The sequence below is a fragment of the Geotrypetes seraphini genome, chromosome 9 (genome assembly GCF_902459505.1).
Source record: "Geotrypetes seraphini chromosome 9, aGeoSer1.1, whole genome shotgun sequence".
Classification (NCBI taxonomy): domain Eukaryota; kingdom Metazoa; phylum Chordata; class Amphibia; order Gymnophiona; family Dermophiidae; genus Geotrypetes; species Geotrypetes seraphini.
The window spans coordinates 29,031,656-29,052,775 of NC_047092.1; the positions used below are offsets into that span (position 1 = coordinate 29,031,656).

The 21,120-nt window shown below is 47.7% G+C and overlaps 2 protein-coding genes across 5 annotated transcripts in view; one reads left to right on the top strand and one right to left on the bottom strand.

Annotated features, from left to right (window-relative positions):
- ASB15 (ankyrin repeat and SOCS box containing 15) overlaps positions 1–338 on the bottom strand; it is a 41,923-nt gene extending 41,585 nt beyond the window's left edge. Inside the window, exon 1 of one of the 3 annotated variants that reach the window (XM_033958057.1) lies at positions 197–338. The gene's annotated coding sequence lies outside the window, so the exon portion shown is untranslated. Of the gene's footprint in view, positions 1–2 lie in introns of all 3 variants that reach the window. The other 2 variants (XM_033958060.1, XM_033958055.1) reach the window with 2 other exon arrangements.
- On the top strand, positions 249–19,871 carry NDUFA5 (NADH:ubiquinone oxidoreductase subunit A5). Of its 2 annotated transcripts, XM_033958061.1 has the most exons (5): positions 249–360; positions 4,560–4,604; positions 16,322–16,438; positions 18,746–18,811; positions 19,637–19,871. In XM_033958061.1, the coding sequence occupies exons 1-5, from the start codon at positions 340–342 to the stop codon at positions 19,736–19,738; spliced, it is 351 nt and encodes a 116-aa protein (XP_033813952.1). In that variant the 5' UTR covers positions 249–339; the 3' UTR covers positions 19,739–19,871. The 2 variants fall into 2 exon arrangements, with proteins under 2 accessions (XP_033813952.1, XP_033813953.1); XM_033958062.1 differs by lacking the exon at positions 4,560–4,604 and having other exon boundaries at positions 325–360.
- The last annotated feature ends 1,249 nt before the right edge of the window (positions 19,872–21,120 follow it).

The following is a 21,120-nucleotide window of genomic DNA, read 5'->3' on the forward strand; positions in this document are numbered from 1 at the left end:
ACCCTAACGCCAGCAGAGTCAGCTAGCTCTTCCGTTTTACTTCCGGGTTCCGCATCCCTTGATTCCGGTGTCACTTGGGGCTCCCGTCTTAGTGTTCCGCCGCCGTTGCCCTACTTTGGTTCCGCCCTCTGACTCCAGCAGCGTCTAACGAGGCCCGGGTTTCACGCTCGAGCGCACTCTACCTGCCACCACTCACCGGGATCAGTGTAAGTACTTAACCGTGTCGAGAGCAGAAGCGCTGTTAACGGCTGCGCTCGCAGGCAGCTTACTGCCCGGAGCGTGGAGAGGGAGGGATCTGGGCGTGGCTACTCCCAGAGTGCTGTGCGCGGCGGCGGCGTTATGGCCGGCTTGTTGAAGAAGGTAAAGCTGGTTGGAGGTCATAGCGGGGACGGGCGGGGAGAAAAGGGTTGTAGCAGAAAAGGAGGGTGGAGTGTGGTTTCTATCTTATGCTCTTTGTCTTCTTGTGGAGCTGAGGCGCACATTGCATTTTTTCGTGAGTTGTTGCCGTGCTGCATCTTTTAAGTACATGTCGCCCTTTTATCAGTATCTGAGAAGGTAAGGTAGCAAGTTGAATCAGGCTAAGGTCTATCGAGTTTAGTGTTTTGTCTAATAATAGCCGGTCATACATGATGGTCCCACGAACACGTAGATCAAAGAAAAAAACAAGTGGGAAACGAGAGATGTTTCCAAACATAAACTCTTATTAAAAGCAAAGATTCAGTTCTGTAAATGTAAAAAAAGGTATAGTTTTCTGCAGCGTTGAGTCCTCTTTTTTTTTTTTTTTTTTAACATTTACAGAACTGAATCTCTGCTTTTAATAAAAGATTGTTTTTGGAAACATCTCTTATTTCCCCGCTTGTTTTTTTTCTTTGACTGGTCACACATACCTGAGTGAGTGAGACTGTTCCACCTCTTTTTTAGGGGCCTATAGAGTTAGGGCTCCTTTTACAAAGGTGCACTAGGGCTAAATTCCCGAGCGCGCTAGCCACTAACACCTCCGTTTTAGGAGGCGGTAGATTATCGGCTCCGCGCACTATTGCTCGGGATAATTTTGTGCGTGTGCTAAAAACCCTGGTGCACTTTTGTAAAAGGAGCCCTTAGGCCCTGATTCTGCAAAGTGCGTCATGGTTTTAGGCAGCTGTAGGAGTCCTACAGCTGTCCAATCAACCAATCGGGATGCATGTTTCTTAAAAAAAATGATCCACAGGCAAGCCGCCTATATTGAAGGTGCCTTTGGGAGCCTAGGGAGGCCCGCAAGACGCCTAAGCTCGCTTAAGGGCCTTAGGCGAACCTAGGCGGCCCTACGTGTCTCCCTAGGAGAGGAAAAGACGCTTACATTGTAGGCCAGCAAAATGCTGGCCTACATTGTAAGTAGACGCGGCTGCTTTACTTATTGCGGCAAGGGATCTCCCTGCTGCAATAAGTATAGCAGCTGCAGCCGCCTGTCCAATTGCCGGCAGGAGGGTGCCCAACCCCTCCTGCTGGAACGCTGCCGCCCCCCCCCCCCCCCCCACAACTGATTGCCGGCAGGAAGGTGCCTAATCCCTCTTGCCGGAGGATGCCCCCCCTGGACACCCTTATGCTAACACTCCTCCTCTGTGCTAACACCTACCAGTGACTACTGTCCAGCTGGCAGGCCCGCCTCGTCAAAATGAGGCGGACCCACCCCTTCCCGGCCCATCCTGCGAAGCATAAGGCCTAATTGGTCCAGGCTTCTAGAACCTGGGCCAATTAGGCCTTAGGCTTCGCAGGATGGGCCGGGAAGGGGCGGGCCCACCTCATTTTCACGAGGCGGGCCTGCCGGATGGACGGTAGCAAGACACATATGGCTGGCCAACAATTAGAGGTTAGTTTGGGGGGGGGAGGTTAGGGGTGGTTATTGGTGGGTGTTAGCGCGGAAGGGGAGGGGTGTTAGCGCGGGGGGGGCGTCCTCCGGCAGGAGGGATTGGGCACCATCCTGCCGGCAATCAGACAGGCGGCCACTATACTTATCGTGGCAGGGAGATCCCTTGCCGTGATAAGTGTAGCGGCCGCGTCTACTCTAATCCGATTCTGTAACCAGCGTCTGTAACATGGCCGCTGGTTACAGAATCGGGGTTAGTGTAGGCCCGATTCTGTATAGGATGCTCCTCCTGGGCTTCCTATACAGAATCCGGACCTTAGTGTCTTCTACATCTTAGTACGTGCTAGAGAAGTGCTCTGAAAAAGTTTAAAGTACTTGAATTTTTTCTGTAATGTTGGGGTTTATTGAGGTGTGTGCTTACCGGTGATGTGGAGAAGATGCAGTGGTTGTGGACAATGTCTGAAAGGGTAGTAGCTTATGTTTCTCCTATAGATAGTTATCAGAAAAAAAATGAAGGATGGGGTACAATTTGATTTGATTTACAGTCAACTTTATTTACCTAACTTTTCAGAAGATGATCAATACCAGTAACTTCCTTGGAGAAAAAGTGTAGTGAAAAACTCCTGTTCTAGCATTCCAGATATCATAGAGGACTACTACTAACAGAGTTTCCAATATATTGGAGAGTTAAACTGTGACTCCCCTCTGTATAAAAACTAAGTGAATTTTAATTTATTTAATTATTTTTTTTGCAAATTGGGCTTTTGCGGGTATGAATAATAATTGCCTGAAGTCATGTAGCCTTGGCAATTAGTATGAGCATACCTTTCTTTTCTCATATGGGGTAATTTCTTCAAGTGAGTTAGGACTCCTTTTATCAAGGCGCGCTACAGGGATTAGCACGTCGGACATTTCATCACGCGCTAACCGCTGCGGCAAGCCAAAAAACTAACACCTCGTCAATGGAGGCGTTAGCGACTAGCACGGCAGGCGGTTTAACGTGCGGTATTCTGCGCATTAAACCCCTACCGCGCCTTGATAAAAGGACCCCTTAGTTTTGTGCTTACCATGACAAGAATGAATCTGGCCGCCTATGCCAGGGCATGTGGCATATGATCTCATCTTTAGTTTATTGCTAGTTGTATGTTTTTCATCTTTGTAGAAGTGTGAACATTGTATAATTTTTCTTTGATAGATTTGCTCTTTAAATTTGTTCTAGAGGATTCTATTTTTGATATTCGCTGCTGTTTATCCTTTAGGTGCCTAAAGATTATGGCATTTTTTTGTGTGTGCTTGCATGCTTATATATAACCTCCAGAATGAAGATCTTTCTGGCATAATGGTGTATTGAGATAATGCAGAAATAAGGCAAATTTGACAGTGTAGCTCCACTTTTGGCTGAATATATACAAATGCATCCAGTATAAATTAGCTTGCTTACCCTCCCTCCTCTCCCTTTTACAAAGCCATGCTAATAGCTGCAATGTGACAAAGGCCCTGAAGCCCTTTAAATTCCTATGAGCCTCGGGGCAGTTACCAGAGTGGCCTGTGCTATTGGGTTTTATAATAGAGGGGATTAATTTTCTTAATCTCTCTATGGTCAGACTTGGAGGAAGCTACTAATTAGCTTGTTACTTTGGCTTATAGACATAATTTCTCATGAACTTTACAAATAGTTTATTTGAAAAATATCTGTTAAAATCTTTCTATGATCATTCATTCTGTTGTCAAGGTGCCAAGAATTGGAACAGTTTACCTTGAGAATTGGAACAAATTTCATCTTGTTTTAGAAAGGCTTTAAAAACATATTTGTTTGTGGAAGGGAATTAAGATTTTTATGGAAATTTGTTTATACTGTTGAGGCTTTCTTGGTAGTGATCCGCTGTGAATATCTTGTTTGGATTGCAGGCAGAATACAAAACATTAGTCCTAGAGGAAATTTAAGTACGGAGAGAATTTTCAAACATAATACAAGGTTTCAATTTTACCTTAAAATTTCACGTGTTTGCAACTATATTAGGTTCTGTTGAAGCCCAAGAAAGAAATACATTTTCAAAAATTATTGTTTCGCACATCACCCTCTGTAGTGCAGATGGGGTGGATAAGGGAGAGGACTTGTATAGACAAAATAAATGCTAAAAAAAAGCACTGAACGCACTAGAAGTTGGAAGTAGAAAATGATACAGGACAGAGCCCTTAGGGACGAGGACAAACTGTGTCCCTGTGCCATTCTCTAAAACTTTGAGACCAGCCTTAAATAGGAACAGCACCTATAAAATGCTATCAATATGTAAAAACTTAGCACATATTAGACAACTGGTAACTGAATTCAAAGATTAAAATAAATCTGTACAAGCTGCTTTTGGATTTAAATGGAGTACTGTTAAATGACATCATTTGTGTATTGTCTGCCTTTGATGTGGTAACAAGTCTTGCCTGCTGATCAGACTCCTACCACCTGCAGCATCCTTCCATCACATGCCCAGTTGCTCAAACATCTTTCAGTTACTGCAACAGAGTCATCCATTGTTGCTAGCATCAAAGAGCATTTCCAACAGGCAACCAAAAGATTGTACCAAAATCAGATCAAAATGGAAGGCTCTAAATGCCAACACTGATATAAACTGTTTTTTTTGTTTGTTTATTCTGTCACATGTTCTAAAGTATATTAAAAAAATGTGTGTGTGTTTGCTTTTTTGTTTTGTTTTTTTTCCAGACCACTGGCCTAGTCGGATTAGCTGTAGCTGAGCATCCCCATGAGGTATGTTTAAATTGGAAAATAAATTTTAGCATCTTGTGTGCACTTTTGTTAATGACCACATACTAATGGCAACATTATTGCAAGTCAAAAAAGCACAGTTACTTACCGTAACAGGTGTTATCCAGGGACAGCAGGCATATATTCTCACATGTGGGTGACGTCATCTACGGAGCCCCAGCGCGGACAGCTTTTCAAGCAAACTTGATTGAAGTTTCAAGTTTGCTACACTGCACCACGCATGTGCATGCCTTCTTGCCCACTAGAGGGCGCATCCTCACCTCGTGGTCCTCAGTTCCATATCCAGCAAAGAAGCCATCCCCGGGGAGGAGGGTGGGTTGTGAGAATATATGCCTGCTGTCCCTGGATAACACCTGTTATGGTAAATAACTGTGCTTTATCCCAGGACAAGCAGGCATGATATTCTCACATGTGGGTGACCTCCAAGCCAACCAAAAAAGGGCAAGTGGGAGGATGGCAATTTAGGAAAACAGATTTTGCAAAACTGACTGGCCAAACCGGCCGTCACTCCTGGATAACGTATCCAGGCAGTAGTGGGAGGTGAAAGTATGAACCGAAGACCAAGTGGCAGCCTTGCAAATGTCCTCCACCGGAGTAGACCGGAGGAAAGCCACAGAAGCTGCCATCGCTCGGACCTTATGTCCCGTGACCCGACCATGCAGCTCGAGACCAGACTGAGCGTAGCAAAAAGAAATACAAGCAGCCAACCAGTTGGACAAGGTGCGCTTGGAAACAGGACGTCCCAACCGATTAGGATCAAAGGACAAAAATAATTGAGGAACCTTCCGATGAGACTTGGTGCATTGAAGATAAAAAGCCAACGCCCTCTTACAGTCAAGCGTGTGAAGTGCCGCCTCCCCAGGATGAGAGTGGGGCTTCGGAAAAAACACCGGAAGAACAATGGACTGATTGAGGTGGAAATCAGACACAACCTTAATTAAAAATTTAGGATGGGTGCGAAGAACCACCTTGTCATGATGGAACACAGTAAAGGGCGGGTCCGCAACCAAAGCCTGCAGCTCACTAATTCAACGAGCGGACGTGAGCGCAAGCAAAAAGATCACCTTCCAAGTGAGAAACTTAAGAAAAGACTTGTCAATAGGCTCAAAAGGAGGTTTCATCAGCTGAGCCAAGACCACATTAAGATCCCAAACTCAGTGGCGTACCTAGGGTATGTGGCACCCGGGGCCCATCATTTTTTGACACCCCACCCCATGTAAAAAAATATTTTTTGTAATGACCATGAAACGGAATAAATGGTCAGAATAGAAACAGGCAGTGAAAATTTTCTTATATTCCAAACATAACATAACATAAATTATGTCTGAATTGTCATGACATCAGAAGTACATATGGAGTAGTTGCAGGTGATGCTTGGGACAGTTCTGATTGTGTTAGTTCGGTTTATGTGTTTTTTGAATAGAAGGGTTTTTATTTCTTTTTGAAGGTTTTGCAGTCTGTGGTCGATGTCAATTGGTTGTAGAGTTGGGGGGTCGAGTGTTGCAGCTCGAATGGCTAGGAGGTTGTCGAACAGTTTTTTTCTTTTGACATTTTTGGTTGGAGGGTGTGTGAATGGTGCGTGAGTTCTCCTATGTCTGTTTGAAGTGGATTGAATTATTTAGCAGAAGAAATTAGTTACCCCCTCATCCCACACACATTAATTCTCTTCCATTTTTGTTCCCATTATAAAAAACACTGATAAGTTCCCAGAAAAAAAATACATTACAATAAGAAGTGAAAACAAAGGCCCCTACAGATGAGAACATAACATAAGAATAGCCTAACTGGGTCAGACCAATGGTCCATCATGCCCAGTAGCCCATTCTCATGGTAGCCAATCCAGGACACTAATACCTGGTCAAAACCCAAAGAGTAGCAACATTCCATGCTACTAATCCAGGGCAAGCAGATACTTCCCCCATGTCTTAATAACAGATTATGGACTTTTCCTCCAGGAATTTGTCCAAATCTTTCTTAAAACCAGCTACACTATCTGCTTTTACCATAACTTCTGGCCACTTCATTTTTAAGTTTAGATCTTTCCTTTCAAACAGAGACCTTGCTAGATGTCAAATACAGCACAAGGTAATTTCACATGGACTTAGCTGTGCAGGAAATGTGAATCTCCTCATACACCCACCATATAGTGCAAAAATGTGTAAAGGTCTGTTTTTTTCTTTCGATCACTTCATAGCTTAATGCCACACAAGCAGCGCTGTTACAAACATATTCTGTAGGTCAATGCTAAGGATAACAAAGTTTCCTTCCTTGGACCAGAAGGAGATACTGATAAACCACTGGAACCAACACAACACCCAAAGACCCACTCAGTGTGTGAACCAGTTGAGTGGAGTGGACTAACTGGGAGGTGGAAATGGGCCCGGAGTTTGCTCAGCAGAATTTCCCAGACCACCTCTTCCTCTCAACACATTGACACGCTGCCACCACCACCACTAGGAACACCTCACTGGGTAGGCCAGCTATGCTATAAACTTTATAAAACACATTATTATATTTTCTTATAAAGCACATATTTTAACTGAACTCTCTGACATCCTCAGCCTTTCCATTCACAAAAATAGAAGGAAGAAAAGTTCCCATTTCCTGCTGTCTCATGTCCCCGGCCTATACAATATTTTTTTTCTGCAGACCCTTCAAAAGTCTGACCAAATCCTCGTTTCACTTGCATTATAAAGTACTGAGGATGCCATCTCTCCCCAATCCCAGGTCCTAAAGTCTAAGACAGTAGCGCAAACTAATGCTGCCAGATTCAGGAAAAAAAATTTCGATTCAATTCAGCCTATTGAATTGGTTTTTCAATTCGATTTTCCTGCCCAGTTGGGTGATTTTTTTCAAAACTCCTGGTGGGTTTTATAGCTTTTTCACCTCCTTTGGCTTCTCCTAACCACACTGGCGCTGTGGTGTAAATAAAATAAAGAAACAAAAAGGATTTTTCCTCTCTCTGTTAAATCCTAGCTCACGTTTGCAGTCCAACACCAGCTCTGGCAGGATACACATTTCAAATCTGACATATTATAATCACAAAACAGAAAATAAAATTAATTTTTCTACCTTTTGTTGTCTGGTTATATTTCAAATCTTGTTGGTCCAAGGCTCTGATTTTCTTCTGATAACTTGCTTGCCAGGGTCTCCTTCTTTCTTCTTTCTGCGTGCTAACCATCCATCTGCCAACTCTGTCCTCCCTTTCCATTTCCCTCCCCTCCCCAGGAAGTCTGGTATCTTTCCTTTTTTTCATCTCCCTCCACAGATCCACCTTTTCTTAACTACCCTTTCATCCGGCATCTCTTCCTCCTTCCCCACCACCCCAGAGTCCACCATCTCTCCCTTTCTTTTCCCAATTACCCTCCTATCCAGTACCTCTATCCCTCCTCCACACCATCCCTTGTGTCCAATTTCTCTCCCTTTCTGTTCCTTCCCTCCCTAAATCCCATGGTCCATCATCTCTCTCCCTCTCCTCTATTTTCAGACGCATTATTTCTTCCTCCCCCCCAAAGTTTGGCATATGCACGTCTCTTTGAACACCCCCTTCCCTCCGTGTACTTCTAAACCAGGGTCCCCCCCAAAGGCCTGTCCCCCCTTAAAGGTCTGCCTGCACCCCCCTTGAAGGCCTGTCCCACCCCCTTGTAGGCCTGTCCCCCCCTTGAAGGCCTTCCTGCCTGTCCCCCCCCCTTGAAGGCCTGTGTCCCCCCTTGAAGGTCTGCACCCCCCCGAAGGCCTGCACCCCCTTGAAGGTCTGCACCCCCCCAAAGGCCTGCACCCCCTTGAAGGTCTGCACCCCCTTGAAGGTCTGCACCCCCTTGAAGGTCTGCACCCCCCCCGAAGGCCTGCACCCCCCCCCGAAGGCCTGTCTCACCCCCTTGTTGGCCTGCCTGCCTGTCCCCCCCTTGAAGGCCTGTCCCCCCTTGAAGGCTTGTCCCCCCCCTTGAAGGCTTGTCCCCCCCCTTGAAGGCTTGTCCCCCCCCTTGAAGGCCTGTCTCCCCCTTGAAGGCCTGCACCCCCCCTGAAGGCCTGCACCCCCCCTTGAAGGCCTGTCCCCCCCTTGTAGGCCTGTCCCCCCCTTGTAGGCCTGTCCCCCCCTTGAAGGCCTGCCTGCCTGTCCCCCCCCCCTTGAAGGCCTGCAGCCCCCCCGAAGGCCTGCAGCCCCCCCGAAGGCCTGCAGCCCCCCCGAAGGCCTGCAGTCCCCCCCGAAGGCCTGAAGCCCCCCCGAAGGCCTGAAGCCCCCCCGAAGGCCTGCAGCCCCCCCCGAAGGCCTGCAGCCCCCCCCGAAGGCCTGCAGCCCCCCCCCGAAGGCCTGCAGCCCCCCTTGAAGGCCTGTCCCCCCCCCCTTGAAGGCCTGTCCCACCCCCTTGTAGACCTGTCCCCCCCTTGAAGGCCTGCCTGCCTGCCTGTCACTCCCCTCCCCCTTGAAAGCCTGCCTGTCTGCCTGCCCGCCCCACCCCGAAGGACCGTTCCCCGCCTGGCCTCCCCGCACCACCTATGAAGCAGCACTACCTATGCTCCCGGCCTTGCCGTTCAGTCCCCCCCCACCACCCCCGAAGGACCGCTCGCCCCACTGACCTTCCTGCACCACCTATGAAGCAGCCGCAGCAGGATCGCGACGTCAGCTATCCCTGTGCTGCTTAGGCGCTGCTTCCTGCGCCGCGGTCCAGCCCCTCCTCTGACGTCAGAGGAGGGGCGGGACCGCGGCGCAGGAAGCAGCGCCCAAGCAGCTCAGGAATCGCTGACGTCGCGAACCTGCTGCGGGCTGCTTCACAGGTGGTGCAGGAAGGTCAGTGGGGCGAGCGGTCCTTCGGGGGTGGGGGGGGACTGAACGGCAAGGCCGGGAGCACCCCCTCAGGGCTGGCACCCGGGGCGGATCGCCCCTCCCGCCCCCCCTTGGTACGCCACTGCCCAAACTACAGGAGGAGGTTTCAGAGGAGGATTAACATTCACTAGACCCCTCATGAAACGAATCACCAGAGGATGAAGAGAGAGAGATCGACCCTCGAGATGCCGATGAAAAGCAGCAATAGCACTGAGATGCACCCGAATGGAAGTCGTCTTCAGCCCAGACTTGGACAAATGTAACAAATATTCCAGAACCGAAGACACCGGAACTGAACTTGGATCCAGATGGTTCGAGGAACACCAGGATGAAAATCTGGTCCACTTCTGGGAATAACAAAGCCTAGTCGAGACCTTGCGCGAGGCTTCCAGAACCTCCCTCACAGACTGAGAAACAGGTGAAGTCAAGGGGAAAGGAACCAAGCCGTCAGATGTAAAGACTGAAGATTGGGATGCAACAGCGAACCCCGACTCTGAGACAGCAGAGAGGGAAAAACAGACAGAAGCAGCGGCTCCCTGACACTGAGTTGAAGGAGTAGGGAGAACCAGTGCTGCCGAGGCCAACGAGGTGCAATGAGGATCATAGTGGCTCTGGTCGACTTGAGATGTACCAACGTCCTCAAGATCAGAGGGAAAGGAGGAAAAGCATAAAGGAACCTCCCCCCCCAGTCGAGCAGAAAGGCATCGGCCTCGAGACGGTCCTGGGAGTACATCCGGGAACAATAAAGGGGCAGTTTGTGAGTCTCCGGGGAGGCAAACAGATCCACCTGAGGAGTCCCCCAGCGGTCGAAGACCTCGTGCAAAACTCGGGAATTGAGCGACCACTCGTGCGGCTGGAGAAGGCGACTGAGTTTGTCTGCCAGACAGTTCCTCTCTCCCTGAATGTAAACCGCACGTAGGAAGATGTTCTGGGAGACCGCCCATTCCCAAAGGCGCAGGGCTTCTCGGCACAGGGACCAAGAGCCCGTTCCCCTTTGCTTGTTCACATAATACATGGCCACCTGGTTGTCCGTCTGCACGAGGACTACCTGATTGTGCAGCAGGTGGCAGAACGCTCGAGCAGCCAGAAAAATGGCACGAAGCTCCAAAACATTGATGTGACAACGCCGGTCTTCTACCGACCATAGACCTTGAGTCCGCAGACCGTCCAGATGAGCCCCCCACGCGTACTCCGAAGAGTCCGTGGTCAGGACCTTGCGATGCTGAGGAACGAGAAAGAGCAAACCCCCGGAAAGATTGGAAGAGTTGGTCCACCAACGGAGCGAGCGTCTCAAGGAAGGAGTCACTGTTATAGGGGAGGAGACTGGGTCCCGATCCTGACGCCACTGGGAGGCCAAGGTCCACTGAGGAAGCCTCAGGTGCAGACGGGCGAACGGAGTGACATGGACCGTCGACGCCATGTGGCCGAGCAGAACCATCAGGCGCTGCGCTGAAACTGAGGGCAGCAGTGAAACCTGTCGACTCAATCGAAGCAGGGCCTCCAACCGTGGCGGGGGGAGGAACGAACGGAGGCGAACCGTGTCCAGCACGGCCCCGATAAACTGAAGGGATTGAGCCGGAAACAACTGAGACTTGGGGAAGTTCACTTCGAACCCCAGACGCTGAAGGAAGATGATAGTCTGTCGGGTCGCTGAAATAACCCCTTCCTTGGAGGACGCCTTGATCAGCCAATCGTCCAAGTAGGGGAAGACCTGCAGCCCCCGAGATCTCAGGACCGCCGCGACCACCACCATACACTTCGTGAAGACTCGAGGGGACGAAGCCAGTCCAAAGGGGAGGACCCGATACTGGAGGTGCAACTCCCCCACCTGGAACCTGAGGAACTTGCGGAAGGCGTGATGCACCGGAACATGGGTATATGCTTCCTTCAGGTCCAGGGAGCACATCCAGTCTCCCGAGTCTAACAGAGGGTACAGGACTGGAAGGGATAACATACGGAACTTCTCCCGGACAAGGAACTTGTTGAGCCTCCGGAGGTCCAGAATGGGGCGTAAGTCCCCTGTCTTCTTCGGGACCAAAAAGTAACGGGAGTAAAACCCCCATCCCCTTTGGTTCGGGGGCACTGGCTCCACCGCCCGAAGGCTCAGCAAGGACCTGGCCTCCGACAGGAGAAGAGGAAGCTGGGCTCGACAGCAAAGAGAAGCCCCCGGCGGTCGTTCTGGTGGCGTGGCTAAGAAGTTTAGCGAGTAACCCTCGGAGATGATCCGGAGCACCCAAGCGTCCGACGTGATCTCGGCCCAGGCTGGAAGAAAGGCCTGCAAGCGGCCCCCGATGGGAAGGGGGTCCGTCGACAGTGCGGAGGGGGCCCGCCCCTATCCGCGCATCATGTCAAAAAGACGGGGCCGGTTTAGACGCCCCTTGCGCCTGAGGCTTCGGTTGGGACGCTCTGCCCTGCTGAGGGGGACGCCGGGGCGGAGGCCTTGAAAAAGCCGGCGTCGACTTCTGCGGGTATCGCCGCGGAGGAGGTCTAAACGGCTTCTGCGGCGGGGCCCGGGGTTTAGGACGGACCAATGAGGCAATAGAGCGCTCATGTTCAGACAGGCGTTTGGTCGCCGCCTCCAAGGACTCATCGAACAACTCTGAGCCAACACATGGAAGATTGGCCAGACGTTCTTGCAAATTCGGGTCCATATCCAGGGTACGGAGCCATGCGAAACGGCGCATCGCCACCGCAAAGGCGGAAACACGAGAGGCCAACTCAAACGCGTCGTAAACTGCGTGAAAAAGGTACAAACGCAGCTGTGACAAATTGCCATAAAGGTACCAAAATCCCCCTTATGGGAATCCGGCATGACCCCATAATAACGGGGCAATGCCTTCACCATATGCCTTAAATAGGACGAGAAGGTGAATGCGTAATTAAGGACCCTGGCAGTCATCATGGAATTGGAATAGAGGCGACGACCAAACTTGTCCAGGGTCCGTTCCTCCCGCCCGGGGGGGGGGGGCCGCAGCAGAGACCCTAGAAGGCTGGGACTTCTTCAACGCCGACTCCACCAGCAACGACTGGTGGGACAGCTGTGCTTTGTCGAAGCCCTTGCAAGGGACTGTACGGTACTTCGACTCCATCTTCGATGGAACCGCTGTGACTGTAAGAGGGGAGTCCAGTTTCTCAGGAAGGTCTGATGGAGAACCTTGTTGAGAGGCAGACGAGGAGTCTCCCTTGGGGCAGAGGGCAAATCCTGCTCCTCCAAGAATTCCTTCGTGTATTGAGAACCTGACCCAAGATCAAGGTCCAAAGCCCTCCCCATATCAAGCACAAATCTAGAAAAGGAGGAGGGCTTCGAAGGCGGAGAGGGAGATCAAGAAGCCCGCGCCGCCAAGAAAGAAGGGGAAGCCTCACGGGAGTAACGAGGTGCCTTACCCGTGCCAGACCCCGAACCCCAAGAAGCCATATCTAGCGACCTCGATGGGGTCGGGGACCGCCCATGCCCCGAGGAACCCCTGCGGGAAGTCCCCGGGGTATGAGGCACTGAGGCATGCCCCTTCCGTCTCGGCGAGGAGTCCCTCGATAACTCTACCTCGGAGGAACGGAAAAGCCTCGGATTATCGAGGCGGAGCTCCGAGACACGCAGGGTCTCAGCCCCGGTCGGCGAGGAGCGACCGCGTCATCGAGGAGAGCCTCGAAGACGTTTGGGCTTCCTCGGCCGACGCTTCGCCCGAGGGCGAGGAGCCCCGGGAGGACCTCGACGAGGATGAAGAGGAAGAGATCCTCCGCACCCTTCGCACCTTTTCCCGAGGCCGCATGCTCCGCTCAGGCTGGTCAACCGAGGTTGAGGGCAAGGTCGGGGTCAAGGCCGAAGCCACCCCGGGGGCCGAAGCCGAGGGTACCGAGGTCGCCGAAGCCGGGGCAGACGAGGCCGAAGTCGGCTGGAGGTGCGCGAGGGCACCGGACAGCTCCGAGGCAATGAGCGCAATGAGTAAGTCCTGAAAGACGGGAACCCCCATCATAGCCGGCAGATCTGGGGCCGGCAGGTGCTCCCTTGAGGGCGACCTCGGTCTCGAGTATTCCCGCGGGGCACCCGACTTCGACGCTCGGGGCGGGGCCGAGGACGACCCACCCGCCCCGTCGACAAGCCCGAGGATGGCTTCTTCGAGGCTGGAACAGAAGAAGGAAGTGAGGACTTACCCACCGTCGACTTCGGGGTTGAGGACGTAGGCTTCGACGAAGCGGGCTGTTGGGTCGAGGGAGTCGAGGCCGAGGTCAAGGCCGGGGCCGAAGCCGAGGCCGACGTCGAGGCCTTCCCCGCTGCGGGGTCCACAGCAAAGAGCTCTGCCATCTGAGCGCGACGGAGAGCTCTCGGCTGAAAAGTAGAGCACCGAGTGCAGGAGTCGGTCGGGTGCTCAGGACCTAGACAAAGTAAGCACCACCGGTGGGGATCGGTGATCGAAAGCAGCCGATCGCACCGGGTGCACTTTTTAAAGCCCGTCAAGGGACGGGATATGGACTCAAAAACCGGCTGGGAACGAACGAGGTCCCGTGGCCGCGGCTACCGGGAGCCCCTGGAGCCGAACGAAAAATTATTATTATATTATTTTTTTTTTTTTTGACGAAAAATGACACACGAACAAATAAAAAAACAAAGTAAGCACAGCGACTGAGAAAAAAACACTCAGCCGCGGTGTCAGAAGGCAAAATAGAAGAGAGCACAAATTCCACAGGGCTTCTGGCTCCGCGGAAAAAACTGAACTGAGGACCACGAGGTGAGGATGCGCCCTCTAGTGGGCAAGAAGGCATGCACATGCGTGGTGCAGCATAGCAAACTTGAAACTTCAATCAAGTTTGCTTGAAAAGCTGTCCGCGCTGGGGCTCCGTAGATGACGTCACCCACATGTGAGAATATCATGCCTGCTTGTCCTGGGATAATGCCCTATCCACAGAGGGAACAGGACAAACTACTAAACAATTCAAAATTCCCTGCTCAGTTTGCTTGCATACATCTGACCACTGCACAAAAATGGATATACAGTACTCCCCCGAAATTGATGACACGCAGCTCCTGATTGGTAAGGCCCGACTTTAGTACAGGAAGAGGCGGTCGGAGCATACGGCGAGTGATTTCCTTCACTCGCCGGCGTTCCAACTGCCCTCTCCTGCCTCTTCAGCTGCCTTCTCCTGCCCGGTCATTCATGGTCGGAAAATTCCGCGAATGACCGGGACTGCGAACCGCCAACTGTGAATTCGCGGGGGAGCACTGTAGTACAAAACAGCACAAACAATCCACAAGAGACAGGGAGTATAGCCTCAGAGCTAAATGCCGCCTCTGAGATGCTCTTAATAGGGACTGCTTAAAAAGAGGGTTCTCGTTGTGGAAGGGTTCTTGGAGTGGGTTCACTCCGGGAAATTCTTAGAGGGAGGGTTCTTCGAGTAGGCAGACTTGTTGGGCCTACGGCCCTTTTCTGCCGTTATACTCTATGTTTCTATGTTACAGCAGATTCTAGCACAAAATAATACAAGTGGAGAAAAAAGCCAAGCGGCATGAAAAAACATCACTGAATGGTCACAGTATGTCAAGAAATAGTCGCTGCAAGCCAGTGTGAGTGCTGAAAACACAAAACATATCATATAAAGCAAACAAATATAATTTAGATGGAAAGTCTTCAATGCATGTAGTCCAACTGGCACCAGATGAAAAACCCAACAAGGGACCCCTCATTTTGCTAAAACTGTGTGTGAGAAGTTTTTCATTTAGTGTCAGTTGGACTGAAGACTTTTTTTTAGCTGTTACTTGGTTGCTTTATATGATATGCTTGCTTGTTTTTCAGACTATTCTTTCCAGTACCATTGGGTTTTTTTGTTTCTTTTGTATTTGCACTGGCTTGTGGTGACTTTGTCTGACATACTGTGACTTTTCACATTTTTGTGATGGAATTGTTTTATGCATTAGTCCCTGCTGTTGAGACTGTCTAGGGGGTGGCATTTAGCTCGGAGGCTATACTCCCTGTCTTTTTCTTTTCATTTTTTTGTGTGTTGTATATTACATCTTTTTGTGTAGCGGTCACATGCATGCCAATGAGTTGAGCAGGGAATTTTAAATTATTTGGTAGTTTGCCCGGATTCCTCTGTGGATATTGTATTTTTGATACGTGCTAATGTTGTCATTAGTGCGTGGACATTTAGCAAAAATTAGCATGTGAGCTTTTACTGCCACCCATTTTAAAGATGGTAAGAGCTCATACGTTAATCTTATGTTAATTAGCTCAGCCATTTTATTGCATGCTAACTGATTTGCAATGTTGTAACTGCTCTCTGCCCCAGATGCACTTCTTCCAAGAAATTCAAAAATTGTATAGCACATGGTCTGCTTTCACACTTTGTAGCACCTGTGGTAAATACCAGTGTGTCCTGTGGTAAGACTTTTTTAAGCTGCAGTAAAAGTGCAGTGATTCAAACTTGGAATGAGTTTGAGAGATGAGATACAAGCCCTTTCTTGGCCATTACTTTGTCACTTGTGATAGCTGCTTCACCTTCCTAGCTCTTAATTTTCTCTGTTGTGCTTAGGTAGTAATCTTTTTATTCTCTTCCATCTTCCTCTTCAGCAGCTGTGACAGTGCCATTGGGTAATGAATTTGATATACCGCTTTTCTGTGGTACTAACAAAGAGGTTTACTACATATACTGCCTATGTTATGTACATGTACTGTACATAATATATTGTGCTTCAAATGAGGAGCTTTGCTGCTTGTAGACTTTAAAGATATATTTTATTGTAATCTCCTTAGAACCTTGCATTTATATAAATACAAAGTGCATAGTATCAGTTGAATTAAATAGCTGCTTCTTACATCTATTTTATAGCAGCAGATTGTGTCTCAAGTACTTTATCAATAGTCATTGTTTTTTTTTTTTAAAGCGCCTGAGGATATTATACACAAAAATTCTTGCTACTCTGCAGAATTTCCCAAAAGATGCAGCGTACAGAAAATATACAGAACAGATAGTAAATGAGAAAATCAGTACAGTGCGGTTGGTAAGTTTTCACTTCATTTTATCTTGACATGATAATTATATTGGGACAGACCAAAGGTACATCAAGCCCGGAATCCTGTTTCCAACAGTGACTAAACCAGATCCCAAGTACTTACCATGTTTCCCCGAAAATAAGACAATGTCTTATATTAATTTTTGGTCCCAAAAATGCACTAGGGCTTATTTTCAGGGATGTCTTTATTTTTTTCATGTACAACGATCATCTCCCTTCTCTCCTCCACTCTAGTTCTTGTGCCACATTGCAGAGGGTTGTGTACCTTAATTGTGACCTGGATTGGCCACTGCTGGAAACATGATACTGGGCTTGATAGACCTTCAGTCTGTCCCAGTATGGCAACTCTTATGTTCTTAAGAGAATAGGCAACAAGATCTCCCTTCCCTTTTATTCCTTCTCAATTAAATATTTTCTGCCTCTGTCTAGATTAAATTCTTTCTTACTATCCAGTCCTCAATTTCCCTCTTTTCATTATGTCTACCTACAACTTGCCACCTCTTTCCCTCACCCTTTCCAGTATCTCACTAACTCTATCCTCTTCCCCCCAGTCCAGCATGCGCCCTTTTTTTTATTTATCCCCTACTTCCATCCAGTATTCATATTCTCTCTCTCTTCCCCCACCCACTTCATTTAGTGTCTGCTCCCTCTTCTCTCTCTCTCCCCATCTTCTATCCAGTGTCCATGGCCTCCCCTCCCCACCTTTCTTCACACAATGAGCTTGAAGTGTCACTCAATTTCTTCCCCTTGTTGGGCCATTTCCCTCCCCTTCCCTTCATAGCACTTTTCAAAGCTTTTGCTCTGAGCGCCCCTAACGCAGCAGGCCGCTTCTCTTCTGACATGAGCCACCCAGTTGGAAACAGAAAGTTGAGTCAGAGGAGAAGTGTTGGGGCTGCCGTGTCAGGGGCCCTCTGAGAGTGAAAACTTGGGGGCTGTAATTTTCAATAGGACGATGCCCCCCTTGTGAATCTTGAAGCTGCTATCCTCCATGCACGCCCCACTCCCTGACATTGTGCTTGCCATTAGTACTGGAAATCTGCTGCTGTCGTCAATGCTGTATTCTGATCCAGTGCAGGGCCTTGAGCATCTGCGCATGCTTAAGGCCTGTCTGCTCCCACCTTCTCTGAGAATCTTGGAGGGGGGTGGGAGGTGGCAGGCTTTGAGCATGTGTGGATGCTCAACACCCCACACTAGGTCAGAATACAGCATTAATGGTGGCAGCAGATTTCCAGTACTAAATGGTAAGCGCAATGTCTGGGAGTGGGGCATGGATGGAGGAGGGTGATGGGGTTTTGTGTGCACGGAGGATAGCGGCTTCGAGATTCGTCACAGGGGGCATGTATTCAGCGGAGAGAGTGGGGGAGGGGTATCGTTCTATTGAAGATTACAGCCCTGGTGGTCATCAGGAGTTGAATGGGGGACAGCCCTGCCATCGGTGGGGTAGTGGCTCAAATATAAACAGACCCTCCCATTTGTGGGTCCAAAAATCTTGGTTTATATTCGAGTATATATGGTATATATATATATATATATGGTATATATGTATATATGGTATATATATATATATATATATGGTATATATGTATATATGGTATATATATATATATATATATATATGTTATGTATGTATGTATGTATTTTTGTGAAGAGGTAATACTGCATTGTTTCTCATGTGTTTTGGTAGAATATATGTGTTGTTTTTTTTTTCCTTTCCTGGAAAGTTGAATGTTTTGTATATGTTGCTTGGGATTTGTTTCAAATTTCTTCCCTATTGAAATTGTACCATTAGTATTAGTGCACAACTACTCATATACCGTATTTGTCCTAAACTATATTCATGAATAAAAAAATAGCCCATTTCATTGGGTGAATGAATGCAGATTTTGTAAGTTATTTGGATGTACTTTACATATCTGCGCTTTTTATTAAAATGAGAGAGAAACCGAGGGCTGACCCAGTGGTAGCCCTCGGTTCTGTTTCAGATTCTGCTACTCATCCTGGACTGTGATGCCACACATTCTGAACCAGGCCCTGAAGGGAGCTGTGACCCAGGCCTCTTGATTGAGGACTTGCTGTGCTAGGAAGGTTGAGGAAGTGGAGTAGGGACATTGTTGAGGTAAAATTTCTGGTAGCCTTCAGAGAAAAGCTTATGTGATTTGACTGGGTCAGTAGATCCAGCCTAGCCAACACTGAATAACAGGAAGCTATTGGGCAATAAGGAGACTAATGAAAACAGAAAAATCTAATACAAACTTTTGGTACATTGATGCTTGCTTTCCTCCCCTAAATTTACAGGAACCAGATGTGCAGAAACTTGAAGAAAAAATTAACTGTGGCCAGTTAGAAGAAGTAATTGCACAGGTAAACCTGCACATCTTGATTCAAGTCAAATTCCTATTTTTTTTTATTTTAAGGAAGGATCCTTATGGGGGCATATGTGTTGTGATTCTAGAACTTCTGCAGGCTAGTATAATTTGTTGTTACTTTCTAAAGGCAACAACATTTGATTAGATAATGCACATCAAAACCTTTCTAGAATGAAACTTTTTCTATGAAAAATGCTGAATAAAATAAACTAACAAAAGTGAGACCTCTTCTCTGAGGGAGTCACAGTGGTCCTTAAAATTGTAAGATTTGTTAATCTGATTTGTGCATCTTAACGTGCAATTCTGCTTATCGTACATGAGGTTTGTGGACCAATGAGCAAGAGATCAGTTTAAGAACTTTCAATGTTAGATTTTCTGGTAGTTCTGTTCCCCTTGTTTTTGTTGCTTCCAGTGGATTAATACATATTTTCAGTAGTAGGAGGTGATGCTCAACGTCAAATGAATCGTTTCATATTGGAGGGCCATCTGGTCCTATATGCTTGCCCTGTCGGGTCTGACCTAAGTTCAGATTTTCTGTGAAGATTTCTGCCACTTTTTTCTGTAAAATTAAAAATATATGCATGCAACGCAATGTTTTTCAGTAGTTTTAATTTTAAAGAAGGGAAAGTCTGTCAAAACAAGACTGCCTGGTGGAGATATTTTAATGTGTTTTGACTGTTTTCATGGAGTGTTTTTATGCTCAAACTGTTAAATGGCCCCTTTTATTTAACACAATTTCACATTAACTGGGGATTAGCTAGGGAATAATAGATGAGTGTGTGGTACATCTAATTTTCTGTTATTTCTAATTCATTTGCAGGCAGAAAGTGAACTAATTCTAGCAAGGAAGATGCTTGAATGGAAAGCATGGGAACCTTTAATTGATGAACCTCCTGCTGACCAGTGGAAGTGGCCAGTCTAATGATATAGACAGAGCTTCTCTATAGCGTCTTAAAAATCATGAGACAAAAGGCCAAGCATGTCACTTGATATAATGTTCTTGAAATGTGTTTTATGTGTACACAATTAAAGGTTTAAATTATTTTCAAAAATGATGGCACAAGTTTTTCTTATCAGCTTGTTTTATTTGGTGTTAGCTCATGGCAAGCTATATTCAGGTCCAGTAGGCTTTTCCCTGCCCTCACAGGGCTTATATTGTAGTTTTGTTCAAACATAACAGAGTAAACCTTTTCCAAAATATTTTCTTTTATTATTTTAACTAAATATGCATCTGGTGTCTTGCTAATAACTCACACTTGCCAGTATTGGTCTATCTATCTAAACAGAGAATGCCATGAAAGGATGCACTGTAAAAATAAATAAACTTTAATTGGGCTTATTTTGGTTTCAATGTCCTCTTCATCTTTCCAAGTTGAGTTACAGCCTTTACAGTGCAGAGTAATAGGTAAAGGACTCTTGACTGTTGTTGACATTGTACGGAAGATGTTTATATGCCAAATACTGAGAGCCTGATGAAGTAAAACCTTCCACTGCTACCGAACACTAAAGTTTAATGCAGTGTTTTTCAAGTTAATCCTGGAGTACTCCCTTGCCAGTCGAGTTTTCAGGCTATCCACAATGAATATGCATGAAAGATTTGCATATAATGGAGGCAGTGTTTGCAAATCGATTTTATACATATATTCACTGTGGATATCTTAAAAACCTGACTGGCAAGGGGGTATTCCATGACCGACTTGGGGAAACAGTAGCTTAGTGCATGGTTTCCTAATGCTGTGCTGCTCATCTCAGTCCTTGGGGGCACAATCAGCCAGTCGGGTTTTCAGGCTATCCACAATGAATATACATGAGAGATTTTGCATGCACTGCCTCCTATTCATGTAAATCTCTTGTGCATATTCATTGTAGATAGCCTGAAAACCAGACTAGCTAGGTGTGCCCCAAGGATTGGGTTGAGAACCACTGACCTAATATAAGTCTGCCCAGTACAAGTCTTAGTTCCCTGAACCTGTACCACCTAAACGCATTACTCTTCCTTACTTCCGGAGCCTCCTTTTCAGACTACAGATTCTGAGAAGGTGGATAGGGGATAGGAAATTTAGTAGATATCCCTGAGACACGGTGCTAAGGACCCACTGATCTGTCGTGATTTGTTCCCAAGCTGACAAGAAGTGAGTTAGCCGCCCTCCCACTGGCAAATGGTCAAAAGCTAGGTGCAGGTTTGAGTACAGGTAGTTACTGTAGTAACATCAGGTTGCTTATGGTCTCTAGGATGTTGTCTTGGCACATACAGAGGAGGCTGTGACCATTGCAAGATGGTCCAGTTGTAAGAAGCAAAATGTC